Raw genomic sequence first — 27,512 nt, forward strand, 5'->3', positions numbered from 1 at the left:
AAAAATTACTTAAAAAAATTTTTGCATCACAGAGGGATTTTGCAAGTTAGTATGCCAAGTGGCAGTCACCCACAAAGTGAGTGTTAAAATATCTTAATTTTGTTAATGATTTTAAAGCACAAAGAGTGAAGTTGTTTTCCCGAACGTCTCATCAGCCCATTCCCACGAGCTGCCTTTCAAGGTCCCAGAAGCCAACTGTCCAGAGGGGTCAACATCTCAAAACTTAGTTCACGTCTAGGACCTTGGCAATGTTTTCTAGACGCCCCGGTTTATACTGAAGCATCTCGTCCTTGAATTCCCTCCTCCGCAAATGAAAGCCCTTGCGGCTCCCCACCTGTCTCTCCGAGGTTCCTGCAAGAACTCGAGTGGGAAGGATTTGTCAACTGTCTGCCTCAGGGTCTTGAACTCTGGGGAGAAGCAGACTTTATCAAGTATCCACATGTGGCCCTGAATCCACAGGACAGAAGAGGACTTGCTTGTAAACACGGCCCGGGCTGTGGCGTGCAGGAACTGACGCGACCCGCTTCCGAGAGAGCCAGCCATTTGCCTGCCCACTGCCTCTCCCTGGCTGTCGGCCGGCCGGCCAGCCCGCTGAAGCAATGCAGCAAGAGCTGGCCCCCCAGGACACAAAGGGCCCAGCGGCAGCCACGCATGGGCCTGTGCCTAGGACTCCTCATCTGTAAGCTGAAAGTAAGAACTGTCCCATCCCACTGGGCTCGCCCGAGCCGGAGGGAGAAGGCCCGTGGCCTTGCAGACAGTGTGTCGGGTAGCTTGTCTCTGCCCTGCCATCCATCAGTCTGTCCTGGGTGGTTCAGTGGGCACGTCCCATGAGGACATCTCCATGACGGCTGGACTAGGCCCCCCGTGTCCCCGCTGTATCCCCAGGACCAGCACAGTGAGCGTGTGAGTGAGTGGAAGAAAGCACTCCCCCATCATGGGTGGCTCTCCAACAGGTCATTTCCAGCAGCTCCCAGGACGGTGCTCAGGGCCAGCCTCCTCCCTTCTCCACACCCCTGCATACTCTCCAGTCAGCTCACGGAAAGTCAAGCATGAGAAAACCCTCAGGGTTCATAAAAGCGTGGTGTGCCCACACCACACTTTCTCCAAGAAGTTCTGTACGGTCTGTAAGTCTCCAGACCTTTCTGCTACTGTTCTGAGGATTAGTAAAAAAAACAAGCAAAAAAATCCTGAAAAATCACAGTGCAGGGACTTCCTGGTGGTCCAGTGGGTAAGACTCCACGCTCCCAATGCGGGGGGCCTGGGTTTGATCCCTGGTCAGGGAACTAGATCCCGCGTGCTGCAGCTAAGACCCGGCAGAGCCAAATAAGTAAGTCAATTTTTTTTTTTTTTTTTAAATCACAGTGCAATATTGTTTTGCAATCCCCCCTTTGAGGAATCTAGAATCTGATGAAAATGATAAAAGATTTGACAATGACTTAAAAAAAAAAACAACACAGCAGCGTTTTAAAAAGCACTTTATTTTAATAAAGAGATCAAGAAACTTTTTAAACGGATGCAAAAGTAAATGTTAATTCGGCATATTAAAGATGTCTGCTCTGACAGTCATCTGAGCAGAGACTAAAGCCTATTTTTATCTGACAGAACTTCAGAAAACAGGTCTATTATCCTTAAAAATGTAATGCCGGCTTTGTCGGCCCAAGAGGAGAAGCCACTCCTCCTGGAGTTTTCCTGTATTCTCATGTGAATTCCAGCACGTCTGAAGAACCTATGATGGAATCTCGCTCACACCACACCTCCATCACCTTCGTACAAATGGCAACAGGAAGAATAAAACGGCATTCTTTGACTTTTCAGATTTTTTATTGGGGACTCTCACAAGGCCACCGGGTTGGCTGAGCTGGGGCAATCATGTCCTCAAACCCCAGCTTCTCTCACTTCTCAAAACAAGGGTTGACAGGTGAGGCCCCTCCTTGCCTTTTCCTCGTGAGATTCTGAGTCCGGGATGGTGGTGACCCAGGCTGGGAGAAAGAAGAACGAATAGAAAATTCTCCTCCCCACCCTGGAGAGAGTGGACGGGAAGCAAATGGACCGTCACCAATGCCCCCACCCCAAACCTGCCCCGTGTCTACACTGACTGTGGGATCGACTCGGCCAAACCCACAGGCTCTGTGACACCAAGCAGTGGGGAGCCTGCAGGTCCTCAACCACGCCGTGCCTGTCCAGTCCTGGCCTGCCCCTGGGTACACCCATCTAGCAAAATACGTTTGTTTTTTTTAGAAAAAATGTCCAAGTGCTTATTTATTTACTTATTTTTAAAATAATTATTGGAGTATAGTGCATTTGAAACGTGTTAGTTTCAGGTGTACAGCACAGTGAATCAGTTGTACATATGTATATGTCCGTTCTTTTCCAGATTCTTTTCTCATATAGGTTATTACAGAATATTGAGTGGAGCTCCCTGTGCTGTACAGTAGGTCCTTGTTGGTTATCTATTTTATATATAGTAGTGTGTATATGTTAATCCCAATCTCCTAATGTATCACTTCCCCCCATGTTTCCCCTTTAGTAACCAAAAGCTTGATTGTCATGCCCATGAGTCTGCTTCTGTTTTGTAAATAAGTTCATCTGTATCATTTGTTACTAGATTCCCCGTATAAGTGATATCATATGGTAAACAGTTGTCTTTCTCTAACTTCATTTAGTGTGATAATCTCTAGGTCCAGCCATGTTGCTGCAAACGGCATCATTTCATTCTTTTTTATGGCTGTGTTCCATTGTATGTATGTACCACACCTTCTTTATCCGTTCCTCTGTCGCTGGACACTTAGGTTGCTCCCACGTCTTGGCTATTGTAAATAGTGCTGCAGTGAACGTCGGGGGTGCATGTAATCTTTTCGAATTATAGTTTTGTCTGGATGTGTGCCCAGGAGTGGGATTGCTGGGTCATATGGTAACTCTATTTTTAGTTTTTTAAGGCACCTCCATTCTGTTCTCCATAGTGGCTGCACCAATTTACATTCCCACCAACAGTGTGGGAGGTTTCCCTTTTCTCCACGCCCTCTCCAGCATTTATTGTTTGTGGACTTTTTAACGATGCCCATTCTAACTGGTGTGAGGTGGAACTCACTGTAGTTTTGATTTGCATTTCTCTAATGATTAGCGATGTTGAGCATCTTTTCATGTGCCTTTTGGCCATCTGTGTGTCTTCTTTGGGGAAATGTCTATTTAGATCTGCTGCCCATGTCTTTATTGGGATTTTGTTGTTTTTCTGATACTGAGCTGCATGAGCTGTTTGTATATTTTGGAGATTAATCCCTTGTCGGTCACTTTGTTTGCAAATATTTTCTCCCATTCTCTGGGTTGTCTTTTCACTTTGTTTATGGTTTCTTTTGCTGTGCAAAAGCTTTTAAGTTTAATTAGGTCCCATTTGTTTATTTTTGTTTGTATTTTCATTACTGTAGGAGGTGGATCAAAAAAGATATTCTGTGATTTATAACAGAGTGTTATGTCTGTGTTTTCCTCTAAGAGTTTTAGACTATCCAGTCTTACATCTTAGGCCTTTAGAGTTTATTTTTGTGTCTGGTGTTACAGTGTTCTCATTTCATTCTCTTACGTGCAGTTGTCGAGTCTCCCCAGCACCACTTTTTTTTCTTGGCAACTGATTGATTTTAACCACTTATTGAAGAGACTGTATTTTCTCTATTGTATATTCTTGCTGCCTTTGTCATAGATTAGTTGATCATAGGTGCGTGGGTTTATCTATGGACTCTGTATCCTGTTCCATTGATCTGTATTTCTGTTTTTGTGCCAGTACCATACTGACTTGATTACTGTTGCTTTGTAGTATAGTCTGAAGTCAGGAAGCCAGATTCCTCCAGCTCAGTTTTTCTTTCTTAAGATTGCTTTGGCTGTTCGGGGTCTTTTGTGTTTCCATACAAATTTTAAAATTTTTTGTTCTAGTGCTGTGAAAAATGCCGTGGGTATCAAGTGCTTTGTAATTACGAAAGTGATTTTAAGTGGTCGTAGAGATACATTATCCTGCACATTGGAAGGTCAGTGCGATATTGTGAACCAGAAAGCCAAGCAAGCCGTTGTTTTCAGGCTCCTATCTGGCTTTTGATCAGTATCATGATTGAGGGTAAATATGTGGATATGTTTTTTGGGGGAGTAGATGCATGTTATTTGCTAGTAAATAGGGTAAGTTCTTCCGGGGCTAAAACTGGGACTTCTCTGTTGGAATCCCACTATGTTGAAGGGTAGAATTTGGTGTGCAGTGGGGTCAGTTTTTAAAAATTTTATGTGTATTTTACCACAATTTTTAAAAATTTTATTGAAGTAGAGTTGATTTACAATGTTGTTCTAATTTCTGCTCTACAGCACAGCAATTCAGTTATACATTTTTTTCATGTTTTTCTCCATTATGGTTTATCACAGGATTTTGAACATAGCTCCCTGTGCTGTACAGTAGGATCTTTTGTGTATCCATTCTGTATATAATAGTTTCCACCCGCTAATCCCAAACTCCCAGTCCATCCCTCCCCCAGCCACCCCCTTGGCAACCCCAAGTTCTGTTCTGTGAATCTGTTTCTTTTTCAGATAGGTTCATTTGTGTTGTGTCTTAGATGCCACACACAAGTGCTATCATACCGTAGTTGTCTTTCTCTAACTTGACTTAGTGTGATAATCTCTAGGTCCAGCCATGTTGCTGCAAATGGCATCATTTCATTCTTGTTTATGGCTGAGCAGTGTTCCACCGTGTATATGTACCACACCTTCTTTATCCGTTCCTCTGCCGATGGACATTTAGGTCATTTCCACGTGTTGGCTACTGTTCAGTAGTGCTGCTATGAACACAGGGGTGCGGGTATCTGTTCGAATTATTGTTTTGACTGGATATATGCCCAGGAGTGGGAGTGCAGGATCATATGGTAAGTCTATTTTTAGTTTTTTAAGGAACCTCCATACTGTTCTCCATAGTGGCTGCACCAACTTACATTCCCCCCAACTGGCAGTGTAGGAGGGTTCCCTTTTCTCCACACTGAGTGGGGGGGGGGGGTCATCTTTGACTGCAAGGAGTACTGGGGCTAGGGGACCAGTGTAGTGGTGAGAAGCTGCCATATCTCACCCCGTGTTCCCCAGTCGACTCCAGCTGCCCTCCCACGTTCCACATCGCAGGCCCACGAATGGGTTGACTGAATCGAAGCCACGATCAAAAAGCTGGTGCCATCCACAATTATTTTTTGAACTTGTGGTTTATATCCTGCCCGCTTTATAAAAAAAAAAAAAAAGATTCAAGGCAGTTTACAATAGGACAATTAACTTAAAAAGGGCAATTAAAAGTACAAATATTTTAAGAACAGGTCAAAACCATTTAGAATGAAGAAGAGAGAGGTATGTCAGATGATTTAATTACAGAAATGAAAAAATAAACTTAGCTCTAAGCTTCCTGGCGACAAAGGCCCCAAAGGAAAGTTTTCATTGTCTGAAGATGTAAACACACCAGTTCACCTGGCAGTGGAAATGCTCTCCTGGCACCAAATTCTAGGAAGACGATGCGTTCTTCTACAAACCCAAGCGTTGTGCTTTCACTTATTAAAGGAAGGCTGGTATCCAGGTGTCTTTAAATCTTATTAACATGCTTAAAAGAAGACACTTGACTGAATCAAGCATATGAAATGATAACTCTATAGCTCTAACCAAAGTTAAACTGATCTTCTACTCCAGATTTCTGTTCTGGAAACAGCTATTTGCTAATAAAATTGAATGCCAGGTCTTTGGAAATATCAAGTATCCCCAAATACTGAAAGAATCATAGCAACTAATGGTAGTTAGGGGAAGATGCAGGAAATAAATGTAATCACAAGTTACAGTTACAGCCTCCAGAGCATCTGGGGCAAGTTTCAATGCTTAACACAGCTGGACGGCAGAAGTGGGGCACAGCTCTGTTTCCCTGTCAAGTCCTCAGAGGACGCCCTTACTAAATGAAGAGCAGGGGTAAAGCCTTCCACCCCAGGTCAGAGGGATCCACATCCTTAAATAATTACGACAGTAATTGTAATAATGAAATTCTAGATGTGGGCGGGGCGGGGTGCCCGAGAGAGAGAGAGACTTAAACTGTGATCTGTTGGTTTTCTCTGAAAAAAGGTCTCTGGTGGGAGGCGCAAATATCTGGAAACATGCGGAAGACCTGGTCTGGCAGGGGCTCCTCGGGAGCCTGCATCACGGAGCCGGCGCTGCAGCTCTTCCCAGCCTCTTCCACCAGCTGTCGGACGTAGAGCTGCTCGATCTGGAGGGACATGCACCACACGGTCAGAGATGGAGGTGGGGAGTGAGGTGGGCCTCTCTGATTACCCCGGTCTGGAGCCATCCATCAGAGCCTCCAGTGGATGAATGAGCAAGCAGTCCTATGTATACTCTCCCCGCAGTGCTCCAGTCTGGCGAGCCAGGGTCCAGAATTCCACCAGTTAGAGTTCATTTCTTTGACTAGAGTTAACCAAGGGCTGGCAAAGCGCTAATCTGTCAACTTAGACCTTAAGACAACTGAACAGGGGCAACTCCTGAAGAGGAGGTTTTGAGTTTTAAACAACGACCTAAACAAAAGGAGGGGAAACAGCGTGGACTCTGAGAGTCCTGGAACATGAGAAGATAGTTCAGGGGTGAAAAGAAAGAGTTGCCTTCCCCCACCCGAAGCGCTCGTCCAAGCCTGCACGCGGGTGGAGCCCCCCCGGGCCCTGCTGCCTGGTCCCCTGCCAGACGTGCAGGCTGCAAGGTCTGGACGCGAGCCCTGAAGCCGCCGGTTCTCACCTGCACGAGAATGAGCTTGGAGCGCAGCGGGGTCATATCTGGAAACTCCTCTCCGAAGCACAGCACCACCCTGCTGTCGGGAAGCCGGCTCTGGCTGTTGTAGAACTGCTGCAGCTCTGCAGGGACACCAGCACAGGGGAAGGTGTCGGCGAATCCTGGCCTCGCGACCCCCTCGGCCAGGTGGACTCAGGGCTTTCACACCTGAGCTCGTCCCCCTTCGCGGGGCCCCTTCTACAGAAAGCCCCCGGGAGTTCTCTGGCCAGCAGCCTCAGGGGACCACAGTGACTGATTTCACACGTCCCGACCTTCCAGGAGGAACTCGCGGGCGTGGGATCCTAGCCAGACGCCTCCCAGGATGACGGCAGCCTCGAGCAGCGCTCCCGTGCAGGCGTGCACAAGGTCACTGTCTCAGGACGTGGACACGGCTGCCCGGGGACCTTGCCAAAGCTGCAGATTCTGACCGCGCAGGCCCGAGCTGGGGCCTGAGACTCTGTGTCAGTAACCAGCTCCCAGGGCCCAGGGACAGCCCCCAACGACGTGGCAAGGCGCTAAGTTCCTTAACCCTCTGACAGCTGCACAGGGAAAGAACCGCACAGGCGCTCCCTCTGCGGGCACCCCCTCTAGACGCCGGGAGTCAGGCAGGGAGGGGCCTAGGTGGCTCGGGGAGAACGGGCAGGGTTCAAACGCAGGGCTGCCCCCTGGCTGGGGCCTCTCCTCCGCGGCCCACCCCTGGACGCACAGGTGGGAGGGAGGCGGGTCGGGACTGACCTCGGAAGAACTGGCTGGTGTCGAAGACCTTGACCACCTCGTCGCGCTCCAGCTTGTTGGGGCCACCCCTGCCCGCCGCGGCGTTGCCGCTGTAGAACACGCGGCCCTGGCACTGCCGCTTGACCAGCACGCCCTGCCGGCTGCTGTGCAGGAGGACGCCACGCTCCAGGTGCCCAAACAGCTTCCGTGTCACCTGCCGCTGCCGCTCACTGGGGATGGCGTCGGCCGGCGGGAAGCGCACCAGCTCCAGGCCCTCGGGCCCACACAGCTTGCCGCCGGGCAGGCCAGGCTGGCCCAGGGACAGGCGGCAGCCCTCGGGGCACGTGGTGGTGGTCTGGCCCACCAGCTTGCCCCCGTAGTAGAAGCTGATGACCATCTGGGAGAAGGCTGTGGGGAGACGGGGACAGGTCAGGGGCCGCGGGAGAAGGGGCCCCGTTCCCTTCTGTGCCAACATGGCTGGAGCCTGCCTTTCTCCCAAGGCCGGGGGGGGGGGGTGGCTTAACCCTGGGAATCTTCGGCATTCCGGGGAAGTTCACGCACCCCTCCTAGAAATAATGTTTTTATAAGCATGAATAAATGCACAGAATCACTAAGGAAGCCAGTGATTCAAAAAACAGTAAAAATTGCTGGAGGGTCCTCCCTCCCTCTGGGGATGGTCTCTGTAATTTACAAGTCACGGTTGAGGGTAAACGATGTTGTGACAACTTAAATTCTTCGGAAAATAACTCCATCTCACAGGCCCTGCTCTACCACTGTCACGTACACAGCACACAATTTATACTAGATGTATACACACATATATACACGTGCACGTATATGAATGTACATATATATGTACACACGCAAACACACACACACAGTACTGCCTACGTTCATAATGGAAGGAAATGCTAGATTTGATTTCCAGGTTAGTGAAAACAAAGATGTAACCTTTTTCCTGACAAATTCACAGTCGCCTTGGGGTTCCCTGAATTTCCAATTAAGAATCGCTCCAAAACCTTTCCTCCAAACCTGTTCTCAGGAAGAAGTCTGAAAAGTACTCAAATTAAGGCAACGTCTCCCAAAATGTGCCACACGTAACATGACTGGGGGGCGGGGGGAGACAGCATTACATAAATGAAGAGGTTATTCCATTTTCAATATTCTCTCAATCTCTGATCAAAGAAAGCCCTAGTTTGGTGCTGATGGACCCTTAACACGTAATTCTGACAACCTCCCTTTCAAACGAGGCAGAGAACTTGAGCCTTTGAGCCTCTGAGCCTTGGGTAGGGGTAATATAACGGCCAGAATTTCTGAACAGTGTGTCTGGTTGCCACTGGCTTTGCTTTGGCCTCTGAGTTCCTACTTACAGCAAGAGGCACGGGTTCCACCTTTACAGGCAATGACAGATGGTCCCCATTTAAATTAAACTTAATTTTTTAAAAGTGAAACTTAGAGAAAAGTCAGACATTAATAATAGTCCAGGCGGTACCCAGATATGAAAACCAACTGCGAAGGCGGGGCTCACGTGACCACCGTTTGGGAACCTCTAAACTAAGGTGGGAGTGAAGACAACAGGCAGTCCAGGGACACCCGCAGAGGGAGCTGCATCTTTCTTACTACCTTAAGCTACAAAAAGTACACACACTACCAATGAGCTTGGTGAGTTCAGGGCACCTTCCAAGTGCCCCAGACCCGCCGAGGGCCGCCTCTGGAGCCACACAAGCTGTGAGTAGCCCAACTCCGTGGTGCCCCCGAGAGCTGTGCAGCGCACCAGCTGCCCCACTGTCAGGGGCGGCCCCGCGAGCAGCCACCCGCCTGGCCTGGGTTAACGCTGCCGTGCACTCCTGATTCCTCGGACCCGCCCACTGGGCTCCGCTCAAACGGCGCAACTCCCTGGTCCATACCCCAGGCTCCGTTTTCTCCCACGTCGGAGTTCAGTGGCGTTCCCAAATCATGCGGGGTTGTGGGTCAGGGCTTCAGGTGGTCCAGTCCAACGCGTTTACTTGACATTTGGGGAAACTGAGGCCCGAGGGGGCTCAGCAGCACCCGCATCCCAGCCCACATCTCATCCCCCGCTCACCACCCTCCCCACGTGCCGTGTCTGCACCACCTAATGCTCCGCGCTCCACTCCCCACACTCCAGAGCAATTCTGACCTTTGTCCCAAATGGATGAAATGCTCCAGATTGACTCTGTCACCGCTCTGCTCCTTTGCCCTGTCATCGCCCAGGCCTTATCTCATGCCAGCGCCTCTGGGCCGTGTGAACGGCTGCTGCACATGTGCTCCTGACAGGCCCAGGAGGGCTGTGCAAATGGCCCCTGCTGAGGGGCGGCGCGGGCTGGCAAGGCCTGAGCGGGGACACACGGCCGCTCCAGCCGAGCGGTGGACGCCCCGGAGGAGAAGCGCCTCAGCCCGGCCACCGGGGAGCGCAGGCCAGCCTTCCTGCGGATCTAAGAGCCGCACGGCAACCCCGTCCTGCGCCCGGTTTAGCCACTCGCCCACCGAGGACAGCCCTGCTGGGGGTCAGTCTGACCACGCCGGCGGCTCAGCACAGATGTCAGGGGCACGGACTCTGGAGCCTGGGCGCCTGGCGTGTGGCCCCAGCTGGGTGGCCCGGGCAGCAGCTCCACCACTCCGAGCCTCAGTCTCCCCATCAGCAGGGTGGAGACGACGGCCCCACCCCGCCGGGCAGCTGTGAGGACAGTGTGGGCTCGCGTTTGTGTCCGGCACGTGTAAGCGGTGCTTAAATAGACTGGGACGACGGGACAGAAGACGAGCTGCGTAGATGAGACCCTTGAAGTTATGTCCCATCCCTGGTCTCACAGCCGTACCTGGTGCTGAGCCCAGTGGTGGGGACCCATTAGCATACTGAGTCCTCAAAGCGACCCCTTGAGATGGAGACTATTCATAATGACACCATTTTCCAGGTAAGCAAACCGGGGCATAGACAAGTGAAGGCGCTCGCCCCGACGACGCGACTGCTAATTTGGGGGCCTGGACCCAGCCCTCCCCAGCAGGCCAGCTCCTTGCCTGCCACTCCCGCCACTCTGACAGTTCCAGACGATGCCCTTGACCCTGGTCACTTCAACGACACAGTCGAGAGCACACGCTGGCGGCCTGAGGCGCGTGTGGATCCGCCAGCACAGTGGGGTGCTGTCAACACGTGTCTGTAGCCAGCGTTTTACATGGGATGTTTCACATAAAAATCCAGACCTCTGGTTTCTCTACAGTAAACGGGGAAAGCAAGGCTGGCTGGGTCTGCGAGTCCACAGGGCAGCACGGTGGGCGTGGGGTTCCACTTTGCCACACTCCCTACCGCTGCCTGGCGCCTTTCACCTGTCCGTTTCACTCACTGCCTCCGCCCTTGCCAGCTTACTCACCTAGCGGTGGGTGTGTGAACGGAACAGGGGACCGAAGTCCACAACTTCTACAAGAACGTGTTAGGACTTTCTCGGCATGAGGCAGTGGCTGTGAGTCTCCTCACATGTGGGGCGCTGAGAAGCTCTGGAACAACCCGGGAAACTTCCTCCCTAAACTGTCTTCGCTCACCCAGATGCCGCAGCCCTGTGCCCGGCTACTCTTCTGCCCCCAGAAAGCATCAGTCAGCAGACTCCCTGGGCCACGGCCCCGTGACCCAGGCAGAAAGCGGTCTCAAGAACAGGCTCGCACCAGATGCCTGGGTTTGAGCCCTGCACCCCTCTTCCCAGCTGTGGGACCTCCGGCCAGCAATTTAACCTCTAAGCCTGTTTGTTTCCTCTTCTGTGAAGACGGAGTTCTAACAGCCCCCAGCTCGCAGGGCTGCCGTGCAATGCTTAAGAGCTCTGAGAACAGGAGGGCTGTTTTCTTTATAATCTTCTGGCCTGGGTGAGACCTGGCTCCACTCCCCCCGCCCCCAAATACACCCGTCCCCTGAGGGCCTTGGTCGAGACACTGCTCCCTGAGCCCCGTTTCCTCCGCTACACCAGGAGGCCCGAAGCCCGCAGCCCTAACGTCCTGCGGTCCATCTTGATGAGTCAAGCCGCTCGCTTCTCACAGATCAGGGCAGCTACTGGGGAAGACACCGCCTTCCTCTGCCCTGAAGATGCCACCAATGAGCCTGAATGTAAATTCCAGAATCCCCAGCAAAACTAGAAACCATGTGGCCCAGGCCACCTCTGCCCGCAAGGGACAGGGGCACGGACGGAACGGCCCAGCTCGGCGGCCCACGAGCTGCGTGACACAGCGTTTCTGAGCCTGTGCAGTGGGAACAGTAACGGCAGCTACCTAGAGCTGGTGCCGTACTGAGACGAGGCCGTGAAAGTCTCAGCACGGATCCTGGCACCCAACCAGCACCATCTTCACCACCACCACCTCCGTCATCATCAACACCGTCACCACTGTCGTCGTCACCATTGTTATTAGTATCCCTGTCGCTACAAGCTTGGGTGTGGGAGAGGGTATGGCAGAAAAGGAAACTGACCCCAGGAACGCTGACCAATTATGTCCCTACCAGAAAGCTGTAATAACACTTCGTTAAAACCTCAGAGCACTCTGGTGAGGTGGCTGTCACCGTTGTTCCTACTTTATAGGTGAGGCGCCTGAAGTTCCGAACGGTTCCGTTACTCCACCTGGGGTCACACAGAGCTGGGCCTCGAGCGTGTCTGTGCCCACGCTCTTCCTCCTGCATAGTTACACTCAGAAAGAACTCTCTGGATCTGCTGGTCCGACCCAAGAAGAAGCCCAAGAAGACCACCACTTGCTACCAAACCAAACAGAGAGAAGGAATCGGACTCCCAACTGCCGAAACTGGATCGCGCTCGTCCGCAACCCTCGTGGGCCCCCACAGGTCCATAGAGCTTTGTTCAAAGAGCTCGCTGGCCCGCCCCCGGCCCGCCCCGAGCCCCTCCGTACCTGCGTGGTGCGCGTCGTAGGTGCTGTACCCCGGCACCAGCGGCAGGCCTGCTGGAGAGAGACAAAAGCAGCGTGAGACCCAGCCAGATCCCCAGCCGTGTGCGGGGACCCAGTCTCCTTAGGAGCCGCACATGCGTGCTCCTGAGGCCCCGCCGCAGGCTTCCGCCGCATTCAGGGTGTTCCCTCCCGGCACAGCGACCCTTGTTTCATAAAGCCAGACCTCAACCCGACAGGCGGGCAGGGGGAGGAGACTTCCCCCGTGCTGTGGGATCTCTGATCGTGTGTCGGCGTGACACCATGGGGCCACACTTCCTTCCCGCCCCAGGGTCTGCTCCTGAAATACCCCTGGACTGCGGCCCCTCACCCAGGCCTTGCCCCAGAGGGGAGCCCGGAGCCCAGCGAGTGTTCCCGGTCGCGCTGCCGCAGCACAGGGACCTGGGGCGACACTGTCCCCCAGCAGCCTGGCCAACTCTGAGGCCGCTAGGCCAGCTGTCACCTCCCGGTCTCCCACACGGGACAGTGGGGCAAAGAGGCGAGGGAGGAGGCAAAGATGCTCGTGCCCACGGAGGGAGGGTCGTTTCAAGGAGCGGGGGCGGGGGGCATGAGAAGCTAAGAAAAGGGCGAAGGCCTCACTTAGTCCTCACGACCCCGGGGGGGCAGGCCCCGGTGTCTCCATTTTATAGTCAAGGAAACTGAGGCTCGAATAAGATATGCAACTTCCTGGCATGGGATTCGAATCCAGGGCTCCAGGCTCTCCCCATCTCAGATGCCCTCGGCTATCCTTGGCTCTCAGGGGTCCTCACGTCACAAGACTGTCCTAACGGACCTACGAGCCCCGCTGCATCTTCCCTCTGGTCTCCCGCCCCTCCGTCCACCCTTCCCAGGGGCACAGCGGGGCGCGCCACCGCCTACGGGAAGGACACCGTGCCTCCAGGGGACAGTGGCAAGTGGGGCGCAAAGGCGTGGCCGGGCTGTGCCCTCGGGCCCGGAAGCCACGCCAGCTCTCTGGGCTCAGTCACCTTCAGGAAAACAGGGATCACGGTAGCCTGCCCGCCCACCCACCCCAAGCAGAAAGGAGTGACGGCCTGAAGGCCGGTAGCCATGGGAACACCTCTGGGGGGCGAGGCGCCCTCACCTGCGCTGGGCTGCTGCATCCACCAGTCCGGGAGGAGCTGACTCCTGCAGGCCTCGGGCGGGGAGGGGCTCCTTTTGACCATCCCCATGTAATCGTCCACGGGAGGCTGGGGCAGGGGCGAGAGAGGAGAGCGGTGCTGTCACTGGCTTTCCAGACTTAACTAAAACCACGTTGTCATCTCTATCGCACGAGATGAAGCAAAGTTTCACTTTGCATCTTGAAAGATCCAAGACAATAAATCCACCAGGCTGAGCGGTCAAACCACGAGACCGAAGCATTGGCCTCTGCGGGGCCCCTCCTGTGTCCACTGGCCTTTTCCATGGAAGTGCCTATTGCAAAACCGAATGGCCAGGTCACGCAGCTGCCCTCACGCCCTGGGGAAGCACACGGTGACCTCAGACACAGTCTCCCGCGCTCCAGCCCATCTCACTCCACGCGCCACGTCTAGACTTTCCACCTCTGACCCATTCCTTAAAGGAGGCTGGCAAATCCAATTAGAAAACGTTCTGAAACCTGCTCTCGCTGTGATCCTCACGTGCCAACGCAAGTATCTCACTCTCTTAGCTGAGCTGGCTGGAAAGCCTTGTATGGAAAACGGGACATCACTGGAAAGAAGTGAAGCCAGGAATTCACTGGGTCTCTGCCAGAGCCCACCCAGAGACTCACCAGCTGCCATCTGCAGGAGAGCCGGGCAGCCCGGAGGAGGCTGCATTGTGTTATCTGCATTCTCTCCCTCAAAGCACTCCCAACGATTCTATTATTGCCATTTGAGTGCTGAGAAGAATCTGTAGAGCACCCACACCCCCTTTTGCAAGGCCGTGCGGAATAATTTTAGCTAGGCAGTGTCGGCCTTGCAACATGCACAAAAACACAGCTATGAAGCGAAAGGTAGCTAAAACTAGTATTCAAAAACCCACGTGTTCTGCCTAAGGAGACCCCATTAAGCCTTCACTTATAGCCTATGAACTATGCGCTTGTGTACGATTCTAATAAGCCTGCTTATACGGCTTTCCACCCCATCAAGGACTGAGAGCTGCATGTTAGCAAACAGGCAGCCCCCCAGCGCGAGAGCTGTATGATGATCCGTATCACGGCGACAACCCCCAGCAGCAAAGAACGTTTACTTTTTCACTACAGCCTGCCTGAAAAGGCAAGGGAATGTATGGTGCCATTCAACATGTGTAAAACATGACAAGTTTAGAGGGAACTTCACTGATGCAGAGCCGGCAGCTCGGCCCCAGCCCTCGGGATGAAGGACAGGCTGTAAGCTGCAGGGGGCTGACCAGCGGGCCGACGCTGGCCTCGCGAGGACGGCGGGTCCTCACGCCCCATCCCTGAGCGAGCGAGAGCCCGAGGCCCCGGATGCCTCGGCAGAGCATCCGGGATGGTGCCGCTCTCCGCTGCTCTCCACCGAACACGCGCAGCTTCTGTCGGGGCCGGACGTCCGGAAACGCTGCCCCCACTCACCTCCTTGATCAGCTCGTCGATTTCGGAGCGACCGCACTCCATCTCTGTGGCTTCACTAACGCAGCCGGGAGCCACCACGCCTAATTTGCCTACGGAAAAACGGACAAACGCGTGACAGCCGGCACTGGGGCATCACAACCATGATCAAGGCCGCAGTCAGAGGCTTTTTCTTAAGGCTAGGCTGAAGGAAACGGAAGCCAATATGCGTCTTCAGTGGTTTGGGAAAGGCCGAGAAATCCTTCTCCTCCCATGCTGCTTCAGTCATCTGGTCAGCAGGCACACGGGAAGCTGGCTGCTGCTCCGTCCAGCACTCAGAGGACCAAGGCAGCACATTGGTCTCTTCCTTCTATCTGCTGAGATCTAAGATGAACTCACGTCTGATCTACTCTACACCTCACAGAGGTTAGAGTTACCAGCTAGGGCATCTGAAGACACGCAGAGATTTCCCGGCAAAATGGGTTTGCAGGTTGGAGTCTTTTTTTTTTTTTTTTTTTTAAGTTAACGGGCAGGAAACCTCATTTTGGCCTTTCCCAATAGACATGTGTGCATCTGTGCACGCACGCGGCGCACCGTAAAGGCCCGCGGGTCCCCAGGCTGGAACCCGCCTGCAGCGGGAACCGTCTGAAAGCACACGGGCGTTCCCACGACAAGCACTCCTGACCCGGCTAGTTTCTTCCCCCCTCTCAGGCCTCTTCCCCAGCCAGAAACTCACATTACATTTATCCATGTGAGATGTAGTATGACCAACAAACACTCGTTTGCTGGAATTCATCAGTCCCAATCGTCTGTAGAGCTGACCCACTGTTTCACCCGGACTGAATACTGATTCGATTTTGATTTGAAAAAATCACTCAGAAGCTGCTGATGGGGGAAGCAGGGGGCAGGTGGGGCACCCCCCGAGTAGCCAGCAAACCACTGAGGTACCGAGGAGAGTGTGCCCACCTAGACATTATGCAAATGCGAAGCTCCTCTGCCCCCTGAGAACCGCTGCTTCTGTAACATCCACCCCTGCAGGTGATGCTGGCTGCGCTCCGAGCTATAAACAAGCCAGGGTCGCCTGCCCGTTCAAGCTTGGCTGACCCTGTGGGTGGGAGGATTAAGAGAAACTTCTCTATTCCTTCAAGTCACAATTTCTTATACTTGGTGATGATGAAAAATTTATCCCAAACTGGAAGTAAGATGGCAATAGAGCATCCCAGAGTATTAGCTAAGAGGTGTCCCCCTAAGGGCCATCTGATTCTCCATGGGGAAGATCAGTTTGTTTGACTTCCTACTGATTACCCATTAGGGTTCAGACTCAGTAGAGTTAGGTGTTAATTCACAGACAACTAAGCTACAAATGATCACTAGAGAAGATCGCCCCCGACTATGGTTGTGCTGCCCGGGCAGGAGCCTTGCGCTGACCGTGCGCACCTGCGTCGCACGTTCTGTGAAGCAGTCTTAGATGGCAGCACGCTGGTGCCCTCGTTAATGAGTTCAACAGCTCTCCGCCCCAGGCTCACCATTTATTTCTGAGAGTCACGATTTTAACTTTAAAAAATCACGTATCAACATTTTCAACCTCCCTGCGGTGGGAAGAGCCCCCTCAGAAACTCAGAATTCCTGCCCAGCCCTAGGCAGTTTTCAAGGGTTCTGTTTTCTTCCCAGCATGACTGGACGACTGACTAAGCAGCTACGGAGGAAAGGATGCTGTGCCAAGATCCTAACTGCTACATCAAATGGCTAAGAAAGTCAACGTTTCTCACTAGGGGTGGTCATTAGGCTTCATCTCCTGGGCCCGCTCTAATCTGTAGCAGCTGCAGAGCACAGCACTTTGAAAACGCCTGAGGCCAGATCTGAGCTCAACACATCCTGACCGATTAGTGATGTCTGACCAGAGCAGAGCGTGGACAGCAGGACGGCGGGATGTGAGGCAGGTTTTTGCTATTCTGCTTTAATCTCCTCACAATTGCTTTCCTGGGATTTTACAGCGGGAGGAGACTTCAGGAATTATCACAGCTGGGGGTTCCCAAACAACGGTCAGGATCTAATATCTAGAAGCATATCCCATCTCCAGCAACGAAGCCAACGGTGCGCCATCTGCAAGTTCACTCACGAACTCTGCCCTCAACCCCTATCAGCCATCCCTTCCTTGTCCACCTTATTTTCTCCTAGCCTGCTCCGCGAGCTGCTAGAAAACAAAAGGAATCCCTCATCGGCACTGTTCGGGGAGCCTTGCTCCTGTCCAAGCCCGTTGCCGAGCCCCAGGGAGGCCCCAGCGCTCGCTCCTGGTCCAACCGTCAGCGAGCAGCAACGCCAGCTGCCACCCCGCCTCCCGCCCCTCCCTCCCGTCCGCTGCCTCTCAACTGGAAGCTGCCACAGTGGGCAGATGGTGGGTGAGGTCGGCGGAAGGAGACCTCAACCTCTGCTGACATAAAGGAGAGAACTATTTGTTTAGCTGCACCCCGTGGGCGGCGACTCGAACCCCAGGCCCAGGCGGCCTCCGCTGGGCCAAGTGCCCATAAAGAAAGGATACTTACATTTTTGCTCCTCCTCGGGGACGATTCGGTAAACTTTATACGGTTCAGAAATGTCCAGCTGGGACCGGTCTGTCACTTCCTCAAAATCCGGGCTCTTGTTCAAAGCACAGCGTAACCTCGTCTTCCATGTGGCCGGCTCGGCCTTGTCCCCTTCCTTAAACTTCCCTTTAAAAACGGCCCAGGCCTGAAGGAAGGAAAGAAAACACATGAAGTACCCAGCTGGCCCCGGGACCATGCACACCCAGGGCCACGGGCAGGCCCTGCTCTGCTCGCCCTCCTGAAGGTCCTCAGTCAAGGATTTCAGAGCTCAGGGACCCCAATCAGACCACTTCCTCTGACAGAAGTGAAAAGACCCAGGTGGGGGGGGGGGGGGGGGGGGGGGGGTTCCGGAACTCGAACCCAGGCCCAAGGACACACACACATATATCTTGGATCTGTCCCCTGCAAATCCTCCCCTGGACCAGAGTGCCAGGAGGAGCCTGAGGTCAAGTAGCGCAAAGAGGAAGTTGCACATGGTTTCACTAGAATGTTCAAAACAAAGAACAATTTGTTGCTTTTTCAAATCAGCCTCTAGCTAAAACGTAGCACGAAAAGGGAACATTTGCAAAGAAGTCTGAATGTGGTCATCCACTGCCCTGCTACTTTTAACAGAAATTTTGTTTTGCATTTTGGCGTTCATTCTAACCTTCCCCACCCCCTTCTCCCCTACCGCTCCCCAGGGTACTGTTTAAAATGCAAAGAAATGTTTTCCCTCTCTGTGGGTTTTTTTTACAGCTCTGTTTTCTGACCTCTCCAAGCCTTAGACTAGGACCAGAAATTCAAAGCTGGAAACTTTAAGTCAAAATGTAAAATGGGGCAGTATTTAAAAAAAAAAAAAAAAAATTAAAAACATGTGGATGGGCACAGTTTTTAGATTTCAAAATTGGAATACCGACACACCAATCAGAGGGTCACTACTGTCAGGTGAAACTAACGTTTGGTGTCAGGCAAAATCAGACACGTCTTCCAGCCTAAAATAACAGGAGATCTGGAGGGAATTCTCAACCCTCACCGGGGAAAATGAAATTCTAAGAGCTGACTTTCCCCAAGGTGACCCAGTCTGGGATTAAAAACCAGCTGTTCCGACTTCCAACCCAAGGAATTTCTACTTCAGCAAGCAGCAGGCAGGTGTTCCCAAGCTCAATGCATATACCGATCCCCTGGGAAGCTCGTTAAGATGCGGATTCCTGGGCCCTGCCCCTCAAGAGTCTCCTTGGGTACCTGTGGGTTAGGTCTGGGAACCCATATCTTTAGCCAACATCCCAGTGATTCTGACTTAGGTGGCCAGGAACTCCATAACACCCTGAGTCAGATTCCCATTTAAAATAGTCCTGGTACGGCTTCCCTGGTGGTGCAGTGGTTAAGAATCCACCTGCCAATACAGGGGACACAGGTTCGAGCCCTGGTCCGGGCAGATCCCACATGTCGCGGAGCAACTAAGCCCGTGAGCCACAACCACTGAGCCTGCGCTCTAGAGCCGCGAGCCACTACTACTGAAGCCTGTGTGCCTAGAGCCCGTGCTCCACAACAAGAGAAGCCACTGCGATGAGAAGCCCACGCACCGCAAGGAAGAGTGGCCCCCACTCGCCGCAACTAGAGAAAGCCCGCGTGCAGCAACAAAGACCCAAAGCAGCCAAATAAATAAATAAATAAAATTTATAAAATCGCCCTGGCTTTTCCCCCGATGTAAGACAAGTTCAGTGCCTGTGCTCTCTGCTCAGCTGCCGCCCTAAGCTCAGAGTCTGCAGTCTTACCCGAGGTAAAGGAACCGGAGAAGCTCCCTTACTCCTACTAGTGAGCACGCGGAGTCATTTCCTCCTCACAGACGCAGGACTCCCCTTTAGAAACGTGTTTAAAAGTAAATGGCTTTCAAGCCTTTCCCGTCTTTTTCTCTTCGTTTATTAACTGCGTCACAGACCAAGCACTGATTTATGTTTTTCATAGACATTTAAGTGTAAACTGTGTACACACTGAACAGTAATTTCAAATGTGCGTTTACGTTAAATGCGGTTTCTCCACCTGGCACTAATGACACTTGGGGCTGGATCACTCTTCGGGGTGGGGGCCATCCTGGGCATGGTGGGAGGTCCAGCAGCATCCCTGGCGTCTACCCACTAGTGTCAGTAGCATCCCCTCTCCCCGCTGTGACACCCAGAACATCTCCAGACACTACCAACTGTCCCCTAAGGAAGTACTATCATGAGTCACACGCATCCTCATTTGAGAACCACTGAGCTGGTAATCCGCGTTACCAATGGGACTGGAAGACCGTGGATTTGGGGGCCATATTAGGCCGGCTGGGGTGTATCCAGAGCTGCACAGCCCACGGGGCACTGCCGTGGGCACTCGTCCATTCAAAGCTCACGCTCACCCCATCAGGAAAGCCAGACCCAAAGAGCAAAGCAGGGCCCCACAGTCAGGACGTGCACCGGGCTGCATCGGGTGCCCCACCGCCAGCCTGCCCTGAGCCCTCGCAGGGCTCTCTGGCCAGCTCGAAAATACCAGCTTACCTGGGTGATCTCTCAGGACTCTTCAAGAGCAAATGCTAGACAGAACAGAGGGATCTGAGGCCCGTCAACAGCCACGCAGCGGCTCAGAATACACCAGAACCTACGTCTCCCCTGTCCGTGCGCTGCTCTGCACTCGTCAGCAGCCAGCGTTAAACCCGGGACCACCGGCTCTTCCCCATTTAACATTACTGTCTCATAGAGAACCGACCTGTGGTTGCCAAGGGGGAGGGATGATTGGGAGTTTGGGATTAGCAGATGCAAACTATTAAATACAGAATGGATAAGAAACAAGGCCCTACTGTAGAGCACTGGGAACTATATTGAATTTCCTGTGATAAACGAGAATGGAAAAGAATATGAAAGAGAATATATATGTATAACTGAGCCATTTTGCTGTGCAGCAGAAATTAACACAACACTGTAAACCAACTTCAATAAAATTTAAAAGCAACAGAAAACAAACATTACTGTCTCATTTTGTGCTTTAAAAGTCAAATGCGATTTTCTTCCTCGAAGGCCTGCTGAATTGGAAATACCTGCTACGAAGTACGTTCTAATTTATTCAGGCCTGTCAAAAGCCTGGTCAATGGCAGAACAATTAACGAGTCGTAACCCTCAGTTAACTAGATCTTCCCCCTCAACTTTATGAAAAGGAGGCAAAATACTTTTTAAAGAGTAAGTATGAGCCGATATCAGGGCCTCATCATACAGTCAGGGATAATACAAAATGAGCTAATGTCTTTTTCAATCTCCTGTCTCTGGTCCACACCACGAAGCTGCCCTCACAATGACACCTGCAGACAATGAAGGATTCTCTGGTATAAGTGGCTTCTTACGATCCCTAAGTCAGGAAAGCAGGCTCATTTTTTTTCTCTTAACTCATACATTTTTGAAAGGTTTTCTTTGAGTGTTTGCAACAAAAGGTTCTCTACTTAAACAGAAAATCCCCAAGATGGCTCAAGGCCTGACTGCTGGCTTCTTCCAACAGCAGAGCTCTGTTGGTGGACATGGCAGAGACGTGCCCCTTGGTGGATGGAAGTAAGCACCACTTGGGGACAGGCCAGACAGGTCTTCCACCACGTGCATGTCCACCAGCCCAGGATGTCACCCTTCGGGTGGCTGCCCAGCTCTGGGTGGGCGCCTGGTCTCCCTCCCGCCCCCATTCCTGCCGAGATTGTAGACTCATTTCAGATTGCCACACTGAGGGACTGCGTAATCAACGGAAACATTGGGAATCTTGCACATTTTTCTCAACGCTGTTGAAACGGCCATGAAGAACATTGCATAAGATGTATAAATCTGGGGCTCTATTTCATTACCCCCCAGAGCAAAGTGGGAGCAGGGTGAAAGGAGAGGCCTGCATCTCCGCCGGCAAGCCACAAGCAGGGCTGTGCAGCCACTGGTCTCACCCCCAGTCCCCTTCTGAAGCAGTTTTTACTGACGGTCAGCCTCCAACTGTGCCCTTAGCACCCCCACACCTCTGCTTCAATCTGTGCGTCCTGGCCACAGTCCACTCCTAGCAGGCTTCTCAATGGGGAGGGGGGCGTCTGGCAATGTCAGAGGCATTTTTGTTGTCACAGTGGGGCAGAGGGTGCTACTGGCATCTAGAAGGTCAAGGCCAGGATGCTGCTAACACCCTCTTAGGTGCACAAGGTGGACCCGCACAAGGAACAATCTGGCCCCGGGTGGCGGAGCCCTGGCTTACAGCCATCTATGATCGAGAATTCCCAATCGACTGGCTGGACCTTGGGCAATATTAAAATTTAGATGGAGACGTTCCCAAGAGAAATTCACCGAGACGCCAAAGGCAAAAAGCTTCTCTGAGAGAGGAATCCACGATGCCACCAAGGAGGAGAAAGGAGGCATGATCAGTGCCCAGGCTCCCGAGCGGGGGCCCCTGAAGGGAAGAAACCTGCCGGATGGATGTCCAGGCCACGAGAGCCCCCTTGAAGGTGAGCGCAGAACGTCCACACGCGCCCGCTTTTCTTGGAGGGGCAGGCAACTGGCACCAGATTGTCAAAGAGCTCTGTGACCCGCGTTACACGGTAACAGAAGTGCTAAGACGTGCAGCCCCCCTGCAAACACCAGGCAGAGACGTGAAGGACTGAAATGCCTCACAAGCCAGCTCTGACCCATCAGTGCTCTGCTCTGGGGCCCAGGTATAAATCTCTGTCATTTTGGCTGTGTTGCGGACAGTCGTCCCAGCTAAGGGTCCAGTGCTGTGCTGAGGTCCTGCAGGCCTTTGCTCCCCTCACTCATGCACGCCTGGGGTCTGGCTCTGCGCCCCCCACACCCTGCTCAGCCTCCTGGCTCCTTCCCACACTCACTCACTCTCCCCTCCTGGACTCTGGCCCCCAAATGCCCACAGAACAAGCACATATAGCAGCAGTTTGCAACCCAGATTCGGAGTCGGATCACCTCTGATATGTCTGTCTGCAAACACAGAGGCCTGGCCTCACCTTGGACCTAGGGCTCCAAATCTCCCAAGGGGCGGAGCCCGCACTTCCGTGACCCTGACGACCGATGGGGGATTCTGATGACCCGGCTGGGCTGCAGAGCTGGGATGCCCTGGCTCCTCTGCCTGAAGCGAGGTGATGGGTACGGCTAGGGGTTGGGAGCCTGGGCTCACGGCTGGGATGCCTGGGTTCAAACACTGGCTCCATCATCCAAGAGCTGGGAGATCTTGGACAAGTCACATCTCCTCTTGGAGCCTCTACAGAACAAGGACAGGAGCGGCACCTACTGCACAGGACTGTGTGAGAGGAAAACAAAACACATGCGGCTGGGCCTAGCACAGAGCAAACTCTCAGTCAGTGCTGCTGTCTCAGTGCACGTGGTGGAACTACACAGCAGCTCGCTCCATGCTTGGGGTTCCTGATGATTCTCAAGGGAAGTGGACTAGTTTTAGACACCAGCTGCAGGTTCAGGACATCCACATGACCTGGTCCCAGAAGTGATGACAGATGGTGTCCCTCTCATCTGAGCTGACCCTACACTGCCAAGCAGAAGTAGCACCTCTGAAAGAATGAAGAATTAAACCTTTCCTAGAATTCTAAATGGAACCTAGGGGGCAGCCCGGGGGAAAAGGTCTCAGTGTAAAAGAAGTATTTTCTCTCTGTGGTTGCCAGTCCTCATGCAAAAGAAATGGTAGCACAAGGGAAGAAAGTACCCTCTGTTTTCCTCATCGGAAAATGCCAACAATATACAACGTACCGGGAAAGTGGCTAAATCGTATGACAGGTGTAAAATCACCTACTATACTTTTTGAGACACATTCGGCACTCATTTGTTTTTAAAAAAACTGGATTAACTTTCAAGCAAATAAGCAAGACATCAATCACTCAACAGCTCCACCAGGAGCTCACGATGTGGCAGGGAGGCCAAGCCACTACCTTGAAGATGGAGGCGTCCACTTCCTGGTTGTAATCCTGTTTGCCAGCGTGTTTCCAAGGGATCCGGAACATGCTCTTCTCGTCGTTCTCCCAGATCAGCCCTGGGTACATGGCACTGTCGATCTGCTCAATTAGCCACTGCCGCAGCCGCCGGCCGCCGTTGCGGTCACACATCCTTGGAACGAGAAAACATGGCCTGTGAAATCACACAGCCGTCTAATGACTCACAGCACCCCAGGTACTCAACAGCCAAGCACTGCTAACAGGAAAATCAGAGGATCACAACACAGGTGCCAGCTTGGGGGAAACCCACGGATCCAGGAACTCTGGGCCACCTGCTGTGAGAAGACAATGCCGGCTTCCAGGGCCTCCAACCCTGAATGGAAACTGAAAGCTCACTGGGAAATCTGCAGCTGTGCATCACAGATGCGGCCCAGACTAAGGCTCTGGCTGTGCTCTTTCCAGCTTTCACCCCCTGTTCTGTTTCACGCAAACACAGCCGCATCTGAGAGCATCACTCATCGTTCCATTTTTAGCAGGAGATGGGGGAAATCACTTTCACCTTTTCAGGTGCCCTCAATGAGCAGTCCATCGCTCTGAGAGCCAATTCCATGACTTAATGCCCCACTGGACCAGCATGCGTGAGCAAACATGACATTTGTGCTCTCCGAGAAACAAGAATCCTCAAGGCTATCCCTTCTAGATTGCCCCTTCACAGCTGGTTTGGGAATGGGACCAAGCTGGGGTCCCATTCAAGTCTCACCATCTCTCAGCTGGGTGAGCCTGGATCGTCATTTAACCTCGGAGTGTCAGCTACGCTGGCTGACACACCAGGATAAGTGCAGGTACCAGGCGTCGTCATGGTGAGGACTCAGACGACACATACAGAGCACCTCACACAGTGCCTGGACCTGAGAAGATTCTCTTTAAATAACACATGTTGTTACTACTGTCCCAACTTTCCTCCTCAGGAACTCTTATGACCAACTGGGAGATGGAGGACAAGAGTGAGGAAAACAACTGCAGTGACAGAACAGAGCAAAGCTAGCCTCTCCCAGAATGCACCAGAATCTGGGGGCCTCAACACCCCGGGCGCCCAAAGACACCCTTGGGAAGAACATTCTAGCCAGAGCAGACAGCTTTCCCAACAGCACAGAGAAAGAGAGCGCGACCGTGCCGTATCGACTCATAGCCCACGTTTACAAGAACAGGGTGGAAATCCCCTAGGCGGTTGGACAGACGCCCACCCCAAAAAAAAACAGCATTTCAGTTCTTCCGATTAAAATGTGACCGCTTCGGGCCAACAAATTTGAAACAGTCACCAGTGACAAGACATAACATCCCTAATAACATGGTCACATCCAGAGCCATCCTGGTCCGTAAGGCAAGAAGTGTGTGTGTGTTCTGGACACTCCAGCCACCCCACAGATGGCTATGTGGTCGGTGAAGGGGTCCAGGTCCCAGGTAGGAGGAGAGGAGGTGAGGGCCCATGAGCGCCACCTGTAACTTTTTCATCCAATTAGCTCCAGCTGCCCGTTTGTGGATTCAAAAGGAGTGAAGCGTGTGAAATGGGAACTAGACTTCGATTTGGAAACTGTAGACCCCAGCGAAGGCTTTTCTCTAACTAGCCCTTGGGAAAGTCACCTGACCATCTCTCTGAGGCTCTCCTCATCGACAAAGTGCATGGATCTCAGAAGTCCCAGAATTTGAAAACAGTCCCTCGTGTTTATAAACTGGAAGGGACAGATGTGGAAGGGACACCTGGTGAGAGAGATGAAACGACACCACCACGCACCCCAGAAAATAACTTGGCAGGGCAGAGATTCCCACAGGGCTTTCCTGGAGGAAAGATGGAGCATCTCCCCTCACTTGAGGAAGGAGCTGTGTGGAGGAGGGCGAAAGGGGTCAGAACACAAAAGAAGGCTGGTGTCTGCGCATCTGTCGATTAAATGAAATGTTCCCGCTCGTTAGCATTTTGCTCACCCCCTTAGTACAAAGTTCATAAACTGGAGTCCGTGCTCCAGGAGCCTCCTGAAATAAAAAGCAAAGTTTTGTTTGTACAGGCATTTTTCTAGAAAGCGGGTCAACACCTTCTCATCAGGATTTCTAACGGATTCATAACCCCCAAACTGTTAAGGACGAATCTCGTGGTGATTTATAAGAAGAAAAAAAAAAAGGTAAGAGAATGGCATTGAGAGGAAGAGTGAGTCAGAGAACATGAAAATACTCTAGAAATCATCTAATCCAGCCCCCGCTTCATTCAAAAGACAAAACTCTGAGGCCCAGAGAGACATCCCAACCCCCAAGGCCCCCAGCAGGATCTCATTTTACTCACCCTGCAGAGAAAAGCCACTGTTAAGTGAGAGGATCTCAGCACATGGACAGCTCACCTGAATTGTCGCCGAAACCCCCCCTCCAAGATTCTAAGTGGCGTTAAAAGCCTGATTCTTACAGTATGATCCATAACGAGTTACTGAACACTAACAAAATCCCACCAAATACAGAGCCAGGAAACGTTTATAAGCCCAGTCACATGTTTAAAACTTCCTCTTCCTTGATTTTTAGGTAATAATTCTCTTTATGGCCAAGTCCTATCTGGAGCTAATCTGCATGAGCTATAAATCGGCCGGGGATCAGGCTTCCCAGGCAGGAGGTGATAAGAGGCTGCCCTGGGCCCACCCAACCCGGATTCCAGGAAGGGCCTGAGAGGTGGTGCAGGTGCAGGACTCACCTTCCCCACGTCTCTCAGGGCGCCTGGTCATTTGCCCTGGACACCCATAAGACCCAAAGCACAAAAGCCATTTCTCCTTCTGGTCCCAATCTTGCTGAAATACCCAAACCTCTCCCAGTTCTCTCGAGAGGAAACTGCATAATCTAAAAGGACTGTCATTCAAGGGCTGGCTCCTAACTTGGCTTTCAGAAAAGGTGGGTTACATCCCTCGTATGCTGGGGGGGTAGTTTAAACTCTGGAAAATCCAGTCTCTAGTTTCCATTCACAAAGCACTTCACCGCTCTGGGTAAGGAGCACACCTCACCTTAGAAAAGTCTGCCCTTTGCCCTGGGGCTCATGTTACACCAAAATGCTCTTTTAGCTGTGAGCCCTAAGGAGACTTTCTTGCCAGGAACGACCGGGCTATTACGGAAGCAAAGGACCTCCACCCGCACTCAGAAATCTTACTTGTCATCGATGAGAATTTAAAAATCCAGCCCGCCCCGCTTCACAATCTAACCCCACCAGCGCGGCTGGACAAGACGCAGTTTCACAGTTATGACTCCAGCCCGGTTCCAAGAGCAGGATTTGAGCGGGAAAGGAGCAGGTCTTATAACAAGGGGGTCAATATTTCCCTGCATTGTACGAGCCATTCTAAAATTTTCCATGCAAACCAGATTTTAAGAAAAACGAGATTATTTTAAAGCATCAGCCAATCTCTGGGGGCAGCCGCACCTGGATGCTCGGTTCGGATTCAGGAGAAAACGAGGAGAGAGGAAACAGACCAAGACTGCACGGCCGCTGCCTCCGCGCCAGCCGACGTCCGCGCCCCCGGCCCGAGCTCCCAGCCCACCGCCTACCTGCGCCGCCTCCCGCCGTCCGCGCCCCAGGCCCCGGGCCCACCTGCGCCACCCGCCGCCGCCCGCGCCCCAGGCCCACCTGCGCCGCCGCCCGCCGTCTGCGCCCCCGGCCCAGGACCCCCAGCCCGCCGTCCGCGCCCCTGGTGCTCCAGCCCGCCGCCCACCTGCGCCGCCGCCAGCCGTCGGCCGCCGCCCACGTTCCCACGCCCGCCGCCGAGCTCCGGAGATGCGCCGCGGGCCGGGGCGCCCGCGCTAATTTAAGGCCGGGGGCGGGCCCGGCGCGCAGAGCGACGGCCGTGCCGGCCAATAGGCGCGGAAGGGCGGGAGGGGCCGCCCAATGGGAGCGGCGCGCCTGGCCCGCCTTCTTCGAAGCGCTCGGCTTTCCGAGAAATCACTTTGCTCGGAGGCGTCGGCGGCCGAACGGTCCGCGAGTCTTCCGGGGTTCGTTCCGGGGGTCCCGGGAGTGTCCGCAGGA

General features: G+C 52.8%; 1 protein-coding gene across 4 annotated transcripts; it reads right to left on the minus strand.

Moving 5' to 3' along the window:
- Positions 1 to 4,549: 4,549 nt before the first annotated feature.
- On the minus strand, positions 4,550 to 27,254 carry IRF8 (interferon regulatory factor 8). Of its 4 annotated transcripts, none has more exons than XM_029242509.1 (9): positions 27,202 to 27,254; positions 23,468 to 23,642; positions 17,527 to 17,710; positions 15,008 to 15,096; positions 13,541 to 13,646; positions 12,406 to 12,453; positions 7,534 to 7,920; positions 6,766 to 6,881; positions 4,550 to 6,247 (listed from the first exon to the last, which is right to left on the minus strand). In XM_029242509.1, exons 2-9 carry the CDS (start codon positions 23,639 to 23,641, stop codon positions 6,071 to 6,073), a joined length of 1,281 nt encoding a protein of 426 aa, XP_029098342.1. In that variant the 5' UTR covers position 23,642; positions 27,202 to 27,254; the 3' UTR covers positions 4,550 to 6,070. The 4 variants fall into 4 exon arrangements, with proteins under 4 accessions (XP_029098342.1, XP_029098325.1, XP_029098332.1 ...); XM_029242492.1 differs by having other exon boundaries at positions 12,406 to 12,456; XM_029242499.1 differs by lacking the exon at positions 27,202 to 27,254 and adding an exon at positions 26,913 to 27,038 and having other exon boundaries at positions 12,406 to 12,456.
- Positions 27,255 to 27,512: the final 258 nt, after the last annotated feature.

This window comes from Monodon monoceros, unplaced genomic scaffold (genome assembly GCF_005190385.1).
Source record: "Monodon monoceros isolate NGI ecotype Baffin Bay Population unplaced genomic scaffold, NGI_Narwhal_1 Super_Scaffold_10, whole genome shotgun sequence".
Taxonomy (NCBI): domain Eukaryota; kingdom Metazoa; phylum Chordata; class Mammalia; order Artiodactyla; family Monodontidae; genus Monodon; species Monodon monoceros.